A 14072-nucleotide genomic window follows, 5' to 3' on the forward strand; every position below is an offset into this window, starting at 1 on the left:
TGATCGTCGCGCCAAGGTTGAATTGTTCATTAGAGTAAGACATCTTGTTGTCCAATATTGTTATTTACATGTTTTTAAATCAATATGACATTACTTAAGCTAACTGTACTAATAGGTATTATTATTAAGTACACTATAATGCATACTGTGATGCTATAAGTATTATAATATATAACGGGTTCGATTATAGTGACAGTGTCGGTTTTGTTGACAAATAATAATTATAATACGTAAGAACACAAGTAAATATGCACAAAATAAACTGCTAGTGAATCTGTACATACATGCATGCACGGCGCAATCACAGTCGAAGATACTGCAATGACTTATATAATTTAATAACCTTTGTTTTAAATGCTATATTTTATTCAAAGTAGTAAGATGTACATTATGGTTACTTATGAAATAGAATATCATATCTCATATCTGTTTACAATACATGCTAAATAAATAAATAATTAATAAATGAGGATATAATATAACGATGTATTTTCGTGTTTTCTTAATTAAACGTTTTGACTCCTTATTAGAAGCCTTATAATAGTAGTAGTAGTAGTAGTAGTAGTAGTAGTAGTAGTAGTAGTAGTAGTAGTAGTAGTTGTTGTTGTTGTTGTTGTTGTTGTTGTTGTTGTTGTTCTTGTTGTTCTTGTAGTAGTAGTAGTAGTAGTAGTAGTAGTAGTTGTGGTGGTGGTGGTGGTGGTGGTGGTGGTGGTGGTGGTAGTGGTAGTGGTAGTGTAGTAGTGTAGTAGTAGAATAATTCATTATAGTGACATGACGTAAAGCATAACAAATCTACAAAAAGAAGTTACAGTACACAACCTCCCAGCTGTCACCTCAGTGAATAATATTTAACGCACGGAGTGAGGAGCTTATTACAGTGACGAAAGTTTATGTACAAAGACAAAAACAGAAGCTATCTACTAATGTATAAGTTATCCCTTCTCTTTACAAATGCTTTTTTCTCAATAAACCTTGCCATAGTTCTCACGTTTCTGGACACCAAGTACATTAGTTTTTCATTGTCTGGCAAATCAGAGTAATCATCAAAATGTACTTTTGGAAGGTCTTCATATATTTACTACATTGCAAAAGGAAGTGTACTTCACTTTCGACATTATCATTACAAAAGGTTCAGATTCTTTCAGATATTGGTTCACCTATGTAACGTCCAGTCTCTATACGAAAAGGTAATACACATGACCTGAACTGAGCCATTAAAGATTGTTGACTACGTGATAAGTTTATGGACACGTAAGGTTCAACACCGTAACTGGTTTTAAAACATTTGTAGGTTCTTAGTTTTGGGTTATGATGTAAACATTCCCAAATATATTGATGGCGTTTAAAGGTCAATGGGACTATTAATCTGTTTTGCCTACTTTGTATATGATTCAATCGATAAATATACACACATGACTTGTACACAAAATGATTATTTGGAAATATAACTTTGTCAAGCTTTTGACTCTAGAAATCAATGACAAGGTATTTTCCCAAAACATATCTTTGATTCGTACTGTATAAAGTTGGTTACAACTACTAGTTATATTCTGCCCTCTATTGTCACGTAGGACTACATATCTTGATATGCAGAAACAAGGATTATTCGTGAAAAGGAACACACTGTTAATCTGAATTTTGCAAATATAGTATGTACGAAGGCCTGATATATTTTTATTTGCAAATATGATAATTTCTTTTCATCTTTTGGTTATCTCTTTCAAAACATGCACATTATACAATTGAAAATACTGCAACAAAAATTGTTTATCCACAAGGTTTTTGAATTGTCGCGTTTTAATCAACAAATATCAAAAACGTGTACGAAAATAAAACCCCCAAAAGATTTATGCTCTTCGCAAAATCATCAACAATGTGATTAAACATGTAAAACAAAGTATGAGGGTAATTACTTGTGGTTCGAAAGGACGGTCATTCAATTCCAGTTTATGGTGCTGTATATCTATTTCCCCTTCTATGTAGTCGGTATGATGCCATAAGGCTCCTCCAACGACAATTCTTACAGACTTTGTGTGCCTTCTTTCAAGAGATTGTGTTTTTGAAGACATACAATTCCTATTTCTTTCTGAATGTTCGATAAAAAAACACAAGTACAAATTGCTGGCTGGTCTGTGATTTTATTTTGTATGCGTGTGTGTGTTTGTCTGTGTTTGTTTGTGTCCGTCTGTGTGCATGTCTGTGTGCGTGTCTGTGTGTGTGTGTGTGTCCTGTTTCGGAAGGTGTCGGTGATAACCATAAGGCCTTTATTACATAATAATAGAAATAAGTTTCAGGCAATCAAACTACAAGTGTCCTATCATAAATGCATTAGAACAGAAGTGGCTATATTCTACGCCACGTGTCAGATCCGTCATTTTTTAATATAAAATACTATACGTCTCGTTATTACATCCTGATGTATGAGCCGGACATACATGCTATTATTAGATACTGACTTGACCATGAATATGCTCCTCCCTCCAGTTTGTCAAGTTTGCGTATGCCACAATAAACAGTGACGTGCATATTGCTTATCCAATACGTCGTCTTGTGCCATGTTTGAATGGAACTGGATATTGCATGTCAGAGAAATAACATATTGTGGATGGACGCATGCACGAACGCACGCACTAAAGGACAGGCGCATTCTAAAACTCCGGGAAATAAAAAAAAGTAAAGTATGTATTTCCAGAATTGAATGGCCATAATATCTGTGAATCACATATGACATTGATTAGGTGAACGCAGGTCAAAGTAATAGAAGAGGACACTAACAAATTCATTGGAATGTTCATTATAACTATCCTTTATATAATTCAGATTAACATTGTGAATCTCTACATGTAAAAGAGTTATCCAATATCCTGCTTCAATTCGTATTCATGTTATAGAGGTAAATGTCTTTGATTATTACATTCCACTGAATCAGATGTCTTTCAATTTCACGAATCACGGCAATTTTGTTTTCAGGCAGTCATGGCTCACGGAATCGGGGAAGTCAATTAACATGGCCCTGTCACATGTAAGAGAAAATAAGATTCGTAAGAAAACCAATCCCCAACATAAAACCAATCCCTAACATTACTGAACGCGTTGCTGAACTTAAAGGCATTTAGTTTAATACTGGTATTAACTTTCCGCCGATACATGCACATCTCATAATGCTAAACATCATTCAATATACAACAGATTTGTAATGTATTCCATAATACTTAAAAAAAACTGAAGCAGGTGAAAAGGTTTGCACGCATTTCATAGTTCGCATTTGTGTCGTCTTTAGTGAAGCGACTGTTCTATTTATAACCATATTGAGGTTTGCCCATTATTAATATCAGTGGGACACCTAATGTTCCATTGCTATGTAAACGTAGACAGATTTAGTACATGCTATTGTGTCTACATTGTATCTAGACTAATACGTGGCGGGACTGGTAGCGGTAAATCGCTCTCTTCAGACTTCGTGCATTTAGAAGGTACAAATCATTAATGTTGCTAATTTCACTTCAAAACAGACGAATTAGAAATCAAACATTAATCATCACGGTCAGCCTTGCTTGGATACCATATCGACATTCCTTACTCTATTTGTCATTTTATTAGTTAATTATAAATAAATCGTAAATATTAATGATGATGATGATGATGATGATGATGATGATGATGATGATGATGATGATGATGATGATGATGGACACGCGTCACTTCTTCGGTATGTACATATATAGTCAGTTGTCAAGTTGATACACCTCAATCACGTTTACATCATTCCTGCGATGAGATAGAGATACTTTAGTATTCCTTATATAATTCAGGTGAACGTTGTGAATCTGTAAAAGAGTTATCCAGTATCCTGCTTAAATTCGTATACAGTGGTATAGAGTTAAATGTCTTTGATTATTGCATTCCAATGAATCAGATGTCTTTCTGTTTCTATGTAATTTTGAATAAAGTAGTAACTAACCTTTGTGGAATTTAGGAATGTATGTAATACATACTTTTATAATTAATAAGTTTGACGGAAAGGGAATCACGAGAAATAAATTGCAATTTCACGAATCACGACAATTTCTTTTAGTCAGTCATGGCTCACCGAATCAGGGAAATCATTCTCGCAAACCATAGCAGTTACTTCTTCTGCTACTGTGCCGTAAAAGAGGCCGTGGTTCGCGACGATGCAGGGAAATCAATTAAGCAGACCCTGTCACATGTACATGTAAGGGGAAATAAAACTCGTAAGAAAATCAACCCCCACCCTTACTGAACGAGTTGCTGAAGAAAGAGCATTTCGTTACTGGTATTAACTTTTCGCCGATACGTACACATATTATAATGCTAAAAATGATTCAATTTGCAACCGATTTGTAATGTATTCCGTAGTAATAAAAAAAACTGCAGCGGATGAAACGCTAAAGACTGTGATTCAGTATATTTTATTGTGTCTTTCTAGATTTTAATACGTGGCAGGACTGGCAGTGATAAATCGCTCTCTTCAGACATCGTGCATTAGAAGGTATACATCATTAATGTTACTAGTTCACTTCAAAACAGACGAATTAGAAAGCAAACATGAATCATCAAGGTCAGTCCTGCTTGAATACTATATCGACATTCTTTACTGTTCTGTGTACCTGTATTGGTTATTTATAAACAAATCATGTTTGATGATGATCTACACGCGTCACTTCCTCGTTACATATTCAGTTGTCAAGTTGATACACCTCAATTACGTTTACGTCACTCTTGCGATGAGATAGAGATACTTTAGTAGTCAAGCACACTTGAATTAGAGAATACTTGTTATTTCACGACTGTTTGTTCCTAAATGTGTGAAACAAAGCGGTTTTATAGTGTTATACGAATTAAACGTAAAGGTGGAAATATTGTTAACTGATACTTGATGAACAAATTATATTGAAAATATGTACCATATATTTTTAACTAGTGTCCATGTGGTAACTATGTACGTGTACTCTACATTCTAACAATGTCTCCACTTAACATATTACTGGTACACATATAGGAAGTCACCATTTTTCTAGAATTGGTGCGTTTAGAAAAAGTACACATAAGCTTATAACCACGTCACTTTGTTCCCATACATTATCATGTTTATTACCCTCCTCAAACATGTTGTAAAACAGAAATTGTTTCTTTTGTTGATTATATGTTGTCTAGATATCGGCATTTTTTTAAAATTTATCTTCGTGTTCGGATTACCATGAAAACAGTTTACAATCAAGGTCACGTATTTCAAATGGGCAGCCGGCCACTGATAACTAATTAGTTTGCAAACGCAAATTGCCTTTCATCTTTTATCGGTTGGATGTTTCCCTCTGTATCTGGGACTAATCCGTCTTTTTTCCGTCGTTAAAGCTACAAAAAGCTTAGAGACACCTGAGATCGTTGGTCTTTTTTGTCACAACTGTATACGAATAATTCGAATTCCATACTGAAAGCTAGAGCCATCCAAGCCTAGTTGTATACGTACATATAAAAAGAATTGTGTGCTTATTCTGTTGACAGTGACTTATATCTAGTTATGCAATTTAAACGATATGTGTTATGCTGTCATGTCCCATCTGGTTTATCAACCAACAGGACTGTATTCTATTGTAAGGTGCTATTTCGGCGTCAGTATCAGTATGTGCAGACCATTATTTTGGTTTTTAGAGTGTACTAGAGTGCACTGTTGAAAGACATTTAATAAGGCGTAAAAAATGTGTGGTTCCGATTACATTCAATTTTAAAATAGGTGGGGTGGGTAGATTTTTTATTTTATTTTTTAATTTTTTTTCATATGTGAGTGTCTAGTTCAGGTAGTTATGTTTTCTGTTGATTTCTATATTGTCTCTGTGTTATTAGCTTCTTCTCATCACATGTACAGCCATTGCAGATTGAAAGAACAGTTTTATATTGTCTTTTTCTGTTTCCGCATCCACTATGTCTTGCGAGACTTCACAATTTAGCGATTTTCTTCTTTTTTCTCAAATTTGTAAACAAAAAAAAGTTTAGGGTCGGCGTGAAAAACTAGGTGGGGTCGGGTAACCGGAACCAAACAACTGTTTTTATTTGGCCTAAGCTTAGCCAACGTTATTATAATGGTAATGCATAATGTAGTGTCAGCATAGAATTCGTTGTGACATGTGTGATTTATGGTCACACAGAAAATGTATCGACATGAATCTGCAGGAATACCATAGATTGTCGGAATCAAAGGCACCATGGATCTGTCGCAAATGTACTATTCCACAATTTTCAGACTCATTTTTCGAAGAAATTATTCTTGATCCTACCGAAACTTTTAACGACCCAAACATCAAACCTCTGTCAAAACTAGCAAGTAGCGGAATTAGCATAGCCGCTTACAACATCAATAGTTTATTATGTCACCTGGATAACCTGCGGATAGCACTAATGGATTTCCCAACTGATATCATATGTCTTTCCGAAACAAAACTTGACAGCAGTATACTCGATAGTGAGATCAAGATAGAGGGTTACAACCTAATTTCACGTAAGGACCGGAACCGTAGAGGAGGAGGAGTTGCTTGCTATGTTAAGTCATCTATTCCAGCACTTGATAGATCACAGGATGTTCCTACTGGTCTTGAACTCACTCTCACAGAAATAAGACTAGCTTCATCAAAGCCCCTAATTGTAGGGAGTATCTACCGGCCACCAGGCCCAGTTCAAATCGATTGGTATAATGACGTAGAGAGAACCACCAGTGTCTGGAATAAAGTTAACATTGATTTCTTTCTATTGGGAGATTTCAACGTCGACGTCGTTAAGAACCCAGACTCGGCTATGCTATCCCACCTGGGCGACATCGGTCTAACTCAACTAATTAAAGAACCAACCCGAGTCACCTCAACCTCATCAAGTACTATTGATCTTCTGTTTTCAAGCAGCACTTCGATCAACCACAGTGGAGTGTATCCCCTAAGCATATCGGACCATTATATGATTTACTGTAACTACAGAGCGAAGCCACCAAAACCAAAGCCAGGATATATCAAAGCCAGGAACTTTAAAACTTTCAATAATCGACATTTTCTTGACGATCTTAGAAAATTTCCCTGGCTCAAACTAACATGTGCAACTAGTAGTAACATAGCTTGGAATGAATTCAAAAATTTCTTCAATTCAATCTGTGATATCCACGCCCCTTGGCGTATCTCTAAAGTTCGTGGCTACACTACACCATGGCTTACAGATGATATTAGAAAACAGATATACACACGTGACTACCTTAAAAGAAAGACTAGGTCTACAAACAATCAGAATTTATACGATCAGTTCAGAATTCAACGAAACAAACAGACAAAGTCACTAAATTATTGAAAGATGCAAAATCAAACTTTTATAACAGTCTAATTCTTGAAAGTATGTCAAAATCTGATAAGCTGTGGTCAGCTGTCAAGAAGTCTCTTCCATCTTCAAAAAATTCAGTAAAAACAGTCAGTCTAGAGGTGAATGGCAAAAATATCACCAAGCCTATCAACATAGCTAGAGCTTTCAATGACTTTTTTCACAACAATAGGCAGAAACCTTGCAAAACAATTTTCCATCCCTCGTCATACCTACTCCCCAACTAATCATAAACTTAACACCCCTTTCAAATTTAATCCTACCTGTGCTGAGAAGGTAGACTAATCATAAACTTAACACCTCTTTCAAATTTAATCCTACCTGTGCTGAGAAGGTAGAAAAACTGCTATGTAACTTGTCAATCAAGAAAGCTTGTGGTATTGACAACATGTCCCCAAAGTTGTTGAAAGCTGCTGCGTCAGTGATCTCCTGGCCGTTAGCTACTATATTTAATTATTCACTTCTGACAGGGGATCTACCAGACGATTGGAAAATTGCTAAGGTCTGCCCAGTTTATAAAGATGGCTCAGTCCTAGACACTTCAAACTATAGGCCCATTTCACTATTATCTGTTTGCCTGAAAAAGTTTGAGAAAATTGTCCATGATCAGTTATACTTTTATTTAATTGCAAATAATTTCCTTTGTGTACATCAATCTGGTTTTCGTCCGTCACACTCTACAGGAACTGCCCTCATAGACGTCACTGATTACATTCTAGAACATAATCACAAAGGTTTATACACAGGTGTCGTTTTTCTTATCATAAGAAGGCTTTTGACACCGTCGATGTTTCACACCTTTTGAAAAAGCTTTCAGACATGGGTTTACATGATAACGAATACACCTGGTTTAAAAATTACTTGTCCAATAGAAAGCAATGCGTATCAATCAATGGCGTAACCTCAGAGCTTCTTCCAATAGACTACGGAGTTCCACAGGTGTCCGTTCTTGGTCCGTACTATTTTTCATTTACATAAATGACCTCCACTGTCAGGTCAGTAATTCGAAAGTTGTGTTATATGCAGATGGCACCGCCCTCTTCTATGCATCAAAAGATGTTCAAGAAATTGAAAACAAGTTACAAGAAGACATGAGGTCAATCCATGATTGGTTAAACGCTAATAAATTGACACTGAATGTAAAAAAAAGACAAAGTGTATGGTATTCGGTCCGAGGAGGAAAATGTACAAGACTTCAAATAATTTGAATATCAAGATCAACAATGAAATCTTACAACAGGTCAGCACATTTAAATACCTTGGTATATGGTTTGACCCACTTCTCACCTGGGAATCACACATTGCCCATATAAGTGCTAAAATCTCACAGCGGTTAGGTACTATCCGTAGAATTAGGTCTGCTTTACCTAAAAAAACTGCCAAAATGGTGGTCAATTCCATGGTATTACCAATATTTGATTACGGGGATATCATCTGGTCTAACTGTACAAATAAGCTAATTTCTAAATTACAAACTCTACAAAACAGGGCAGGGAAGGTAGTCCTAAATTGCCACCCACAGACACCTTCAGTTAAAGTCAGACAAATTTTAGAATGGCACTCGTTGATAGAAAGACATAAATTTCACATTTGTTCGATGATGTACAAATATTACCATAGTACTGTCCCCCCTATTTGTTACAATGCTTCACACCCGTTTCCAAAATTCATGATTATAATACACGTTTTAGTAAAGCTAGCAGTGTATATATCAAACCAGCTCACAATAACTATGCTCTCCGCAAATTCACTCACAAGGGAGGAAATCTATGGAATTCGTTACCTGAACATGTAAAGCAGGCTAAAACTTTTAAACACTTCAAAGACAATTACAGAGACATTTCTTCTGCCTAGCAGTTATTTTATTTATCTTGAGCTATAATGTCACAATGCATGTATTTTATGTCCTAATGTGTTTTAGTATTTGTAAGTGGACTTTTGTGTAATTGTTGATTTGAAGTATGAGGGCCTCAATGGAAAGAAGCCGACCCTGCAACGCTTTGCGTTGTTTGTAACGCTTATTGAGTTTTACCCTGAATAAAGATATTTTATAATAATAATAATAATAAAAAGTGTTACCATATAATGTGCTTCTCATATGTTCCTATCTTGGATTGTGAGTTCACATAGCCGATGTTACGTTAACATTCTTACGGTGAAATATGCGTACACGTAGACAATTAGGAATGCAGTAATTAATTATAATCCCCTTAGACTGAAAAGTGTAATTAAATGTCGCAAGTTCATGGATATGTTCCCTGGTGTATGTTCCCCGAGAAAAGCTACATCTGCCGATCAAATTTAGCCATCTTATTTAACGAAAGCTACTTTATACTGCTATCTTGCCTAATGCTTGGATATCTGTTACTTCTATCATTAAAAACATGCTAATAAGGATGAATGATACGTAAAATGCAACTGCGCACACGCTCGCGTAATTCACACGGTTTGTGTTATAAAAAAGTAGCCATATGGATGAGCTTTGTGTATTTATTATGGATTTGAAACAATTTCATCATGGCTTCCTACTTGAAAAATCAGTATGAAACAACATACTCCAAGTCCTTCATTTTGTAACTCAATAAATTGAAAAAGCGTAATTAATGTGTAAAATATTTGTTATTGTATGTACAATAACAAACATTTTACACTTTTAAGCGTCTAGTATGAAGCCATGATAAAATTGTTTTTATAAATTGAAAGATCCAAAATAAATATCCAATCCTCATCCATACGGCCACTTTAATTAATAATGTGTCTTTTTTTCATGTGACAACCCTAGGTATCGCCGTAAAAATAATGTCGCCACAAACTTATTTGACGTGAATTCCAAGTTAGGAACAGGTAAGGGTTAATGTTGTATTCTTTCACGTGTACAATTTTGAAATAAAACGGTATTTTTTGTCGATGTCGGCACTGCGTGCATTCTCACTAACATTATTGCCTTCGTTCAAAACGAGAAAAGCATAAAACAAGAGGGTTTGCTCCACTACAAATTCAAATCTAAATGTCAGAAACCAGACCAAACAACAATTATTTTGCATCCAATTACAGTATTTCCCCGTCTAAGAACACTCGCCAACTGTCTATAGGTAGCGCGGCGCACACTTCAACTTGTACGGCTAACTACAACTTTGACCGCCATGATTTCATGAACTTGTTCCCGTCGACAAACTGCCGCTCACTTATTGCTTTAGCCAAAATTTGAACAAAAATAAATCCTGTAACGTTTTAGTGGTCGTAAAATCTATACATTGATATATCGACTTGTAACTTTATCATAGATATTTGTTGTTACAATGCGTGGCAGGACTGGCAGTGATAAATCGCTCTCTTCAGACATCGTGTATTAGAAGGTACAAATCATTATATTATGTTACTAATGTTACTGTCCACGTCCCCATCGATGTGGGTAATACACAATAAACATATCGTCTGTTTACGATACACTGTAACATCTATTTTACGTCGAGCTTAACATTGTTTTGTAGCAATCTGATTAATATAAAATCTGGTGTAAAATTGCGGCTCAAATATTTTATTTACGTTACCTTGATTTCTTTGCATGTTGTCAGGGTTTTTTCTCTCCTTTATTGAGTGGGCGTCTCTGCAGGAAGGCAGTGGTCATGGACTCCTTGAACAAACGAAAAAAACGACAACGAGGAAGTACATGTAAATAAACCAAACCAGCCTTACTCAGACATCAGATTTTAATCAGATTGCATGTGCTATTTTTACCTTCGTTTGAATGCAAGTAACGAAAATCACACACCCTGAAACAAAACGTCGCCTGGCTCGACAGAATCCCACTGACATTGCTACATTTTATCGTCTGGCTAGACATAAATCTTATCAACAGCGTTTCATGGAGTGACAAACATCTTTGCCAATATACTTTCTGCATGAGCTTTCATTATGGAGATCATCGCCAAATTATCGCGTCCCTGGTAAACCTTAAGGTTGGCGGGTTCTTTGATATTTTTGAGACAGTCAATTGACTAAAATGAATCAATTGTAATTCAAGTTTTATCGTGACAGACGATAACATGTGGAAATATTAATTACATTTTTGTCGAGCCAGACGAGAAGATTTCACAACATCAAAGAGATATTTTCTCTAGCCAGACAAACAATTGTAGCAATGTTTAGGTGGGAATTTATATTTACAGCCCTGTCTGCAAGTCTCTTTGTCTGTTTGTTTGTTCTGCTTGAATTACTGACATCAGGAATAGAGCTTATCCAATACCTTCCACATAGTTATATAACTACCCGATGTTGTTGGAAATTAATATTCGAGGTCTTATTCTAATTAGCCAATATGAAACAAGGTATATAATTGACTGGGATTTGTCAAAATGCATTCAATGACTAACGAAAATTGTTGTTATTATTCATGAACTTTGGATCAAATCTAATTGATTTCCAAAGTTAGTTTAAAAATTTGACTATTTTTATAGCAACGTTGCTCAAGTTTGCACTTGCTTTGGGCCAGACGTTGACTAAGTACGATATAGTGTAATAGTAGCAATACCCGGTTACAACAAATAATAACACTTGCATGCCAACAAGCTCCATTAGTCGGATCAGTAGATGTTTACACTCACGGCATAATGCGTTAATGTTGGCAAATAACTAGTGAGTTTGTTCTTGAATTAGCACGCTACTAATTAATGCAAAGCTGATAAAGTCTGATACGACAGTGATATCAGGTAGGAAATAGAAAAAAAAGCAGTGAGAGGAAACAGTGTTTTAAAACTTTATTTGAAATATACAGAAAATAATATTAGAAATTCGGAAAATCGCGATAACAAAATTGAGTATTTGTCCTTTTCGCCGTGGTTAACCATAGGAACGGAACGGTATACTGAGAGAGAGAGAGAGAGAGAGAGAGAGAGAGAGAGAGAGAGAGAGAGAGAGAGAGAGAGAGAGAGAGAGAGAGAGAGAGAGAGAGAGAGAGAGAGAGAGAGAGAGAGAGAGAGAGCACGTAGTATAGGTGTGCTACAAAACATAAGTATGTTGACTGCTCTTGCTCGTGCAACATCATACGTCAGTGTGCCTCGTGCCTGATACTTGTCACAGTGGGTAGAACCTTGGAGTATTATACTGACAGTATAATTATTTCAAGGTAGAACAAAAGCGCATTGTCTAAAATGATTCCAGCAGGCAGTGAGGTCGGTCATTAATTTGTCTACTCGCGGGCAATATTACATTGCTGGCAATATTTAAATAATATCACATACAAGTTCGGGCATTATCAACGTTTAAGCCGGAGGCAAGGCATTATCAAAATCTTGGTAAAGAGTGACAGTCAAAGGGCAGGCACTAAATTGTGATATTGCCCAACAGCACGTGTTAGTAATTTTATCACATACCTATAATCACTTCCCTGTGTATTACTATGGCGAAATCGCGAGCTCTAACCGGGCAGTAATTTTCCATATCACGGACCGGCACACTTTGCCTAAATAAGGTCAGGTGTGGGAATTTTGGACTATTTTCTTTCCCTTTGCTATGCGTTTTGCAAAACGTGTTGGCATCCTGTAACGTGTTGGCATCCTCCAGCCGACGATATTCAACAGTGGCTACAGGAAATTCCTCCTAAAATCTTACACAATATGCTATTTAGCGATCGAGGCGAAGTTTCATAAAATATTAGTAAGGAAGCTTTGGATTCGATCAACATGTACATATAGTGAAGCCGACTACAGGCGGTCCACTCCGTACGATTATGAACAACTGTACGCTAACTGTATCAAACACCGAGAACAAGAAGAAGTGCACGTTCATTTGTTATTAGAATGGGACGTTAGTCAGCGACTTCATTAAAGTGTTTCCAATTTGTGATCTGTGGCGATTTTAGTGTTACAAAGACTTGTTTCACACCCGGTTGATCACGACGTCACACGTTTTTGATTACATTTTGTTGTTGGTCGACCGTGGCATAAGCATGCCGTTCATCATGGCAGGTACTCAACCGTATACAACGTAATACATACATACATACATACATACATACATACATACTCTCTGGGGGTTTTTTGCCCCTGGGTGTGTCCTAAGCTGTAAGTCAAAACTTCGTTAAAATCTATTGGAAATTTCTCATTCAAGCGTATATAGCTTTGCGATATTTTCTAAAGAACGAATGCCAGACATACAGTATTTCAGGAAAGATAAAGGTGTTTTATCATATGCAAATACCAAAATCCACAATTAAAAGACGGAAACAGCATCTTGCTTTTTTAGGTATCCCTATTAGAAGCTTACGTCACAACAAATCTGGAGTTGCAATAACAGATACTCGCACACTGACAGGATGTCCATAGCTATTAGTTCGAATTTGAATTGCAGAACACACATGCAATTCCCCTGTCAGCGGTAGTGTATACTATCTAGAAGAGGTACTCAGCACATCATCAGACTCTGCTGATTGTATCTCCATGTTTATCAATTTGAATGGTTGGGTACATCCTTTCTTCTTAACGGCATCTGCTCCAATATGATACATATATGCGCAGGTATACTGAAAATTCGAAAGCATGAATATGCATAACATTTTAATTTCAAACAAGCTGATGTAAAACTAACGAACCACCTGATATGACGAGGCGGTCCTTGATGAAGCCGAGGTGTCTGCTGGGAAAACGCAACCTGGATACTTTTATTACCTTTTTGTCACATATAGGTACTGATAGCTCGCAGCA

At 36.2% G+C, this 14072-nt stretch overlaps 1 protein-coding gene across 1 annotated transcript; it reads left to right on the plus strand.

The window, feature by feature from the left end:
* Positions 1-6177: 6177 nt before the first annotated feature.
* Positions 6178-7344, plus strand: LOC144434880 (uncharacterized). The gene has a single exon (XM_078123399.1). The coding sequence runs from the start codon at positions 6178-6180 to the stop codon at positions 7342-7344; it is 1167 nt and encodes a 388-aa protein (XP_077979525.1).
* The last annotated feature ends 6728 nt before the right edge of the window (positions 7345-14072 follow it).

Source organism: Glandiceps talaboti, chromosome 1, assembly GCF_964340395.1.
Source record: "Glandiceps talaboti chromosome 1, keGlaTala1.1, whole genome shotgun sequence".
NCBI lineage: Eukaryota > Metazoa > Hemichordata > Enteropneusta > Spengelidae > Glandiceps > Glandiceps talaboti.

What these genes read in the sequence shown, in the direction of transcription:
- LOC144434880 (XM_078123399.1), top strand. Translation starts at nt 6,178, where the DNA reads ATGAATCTGCAGGAATACCATAGATTGTCGGAATCAAAGGCACCATGG.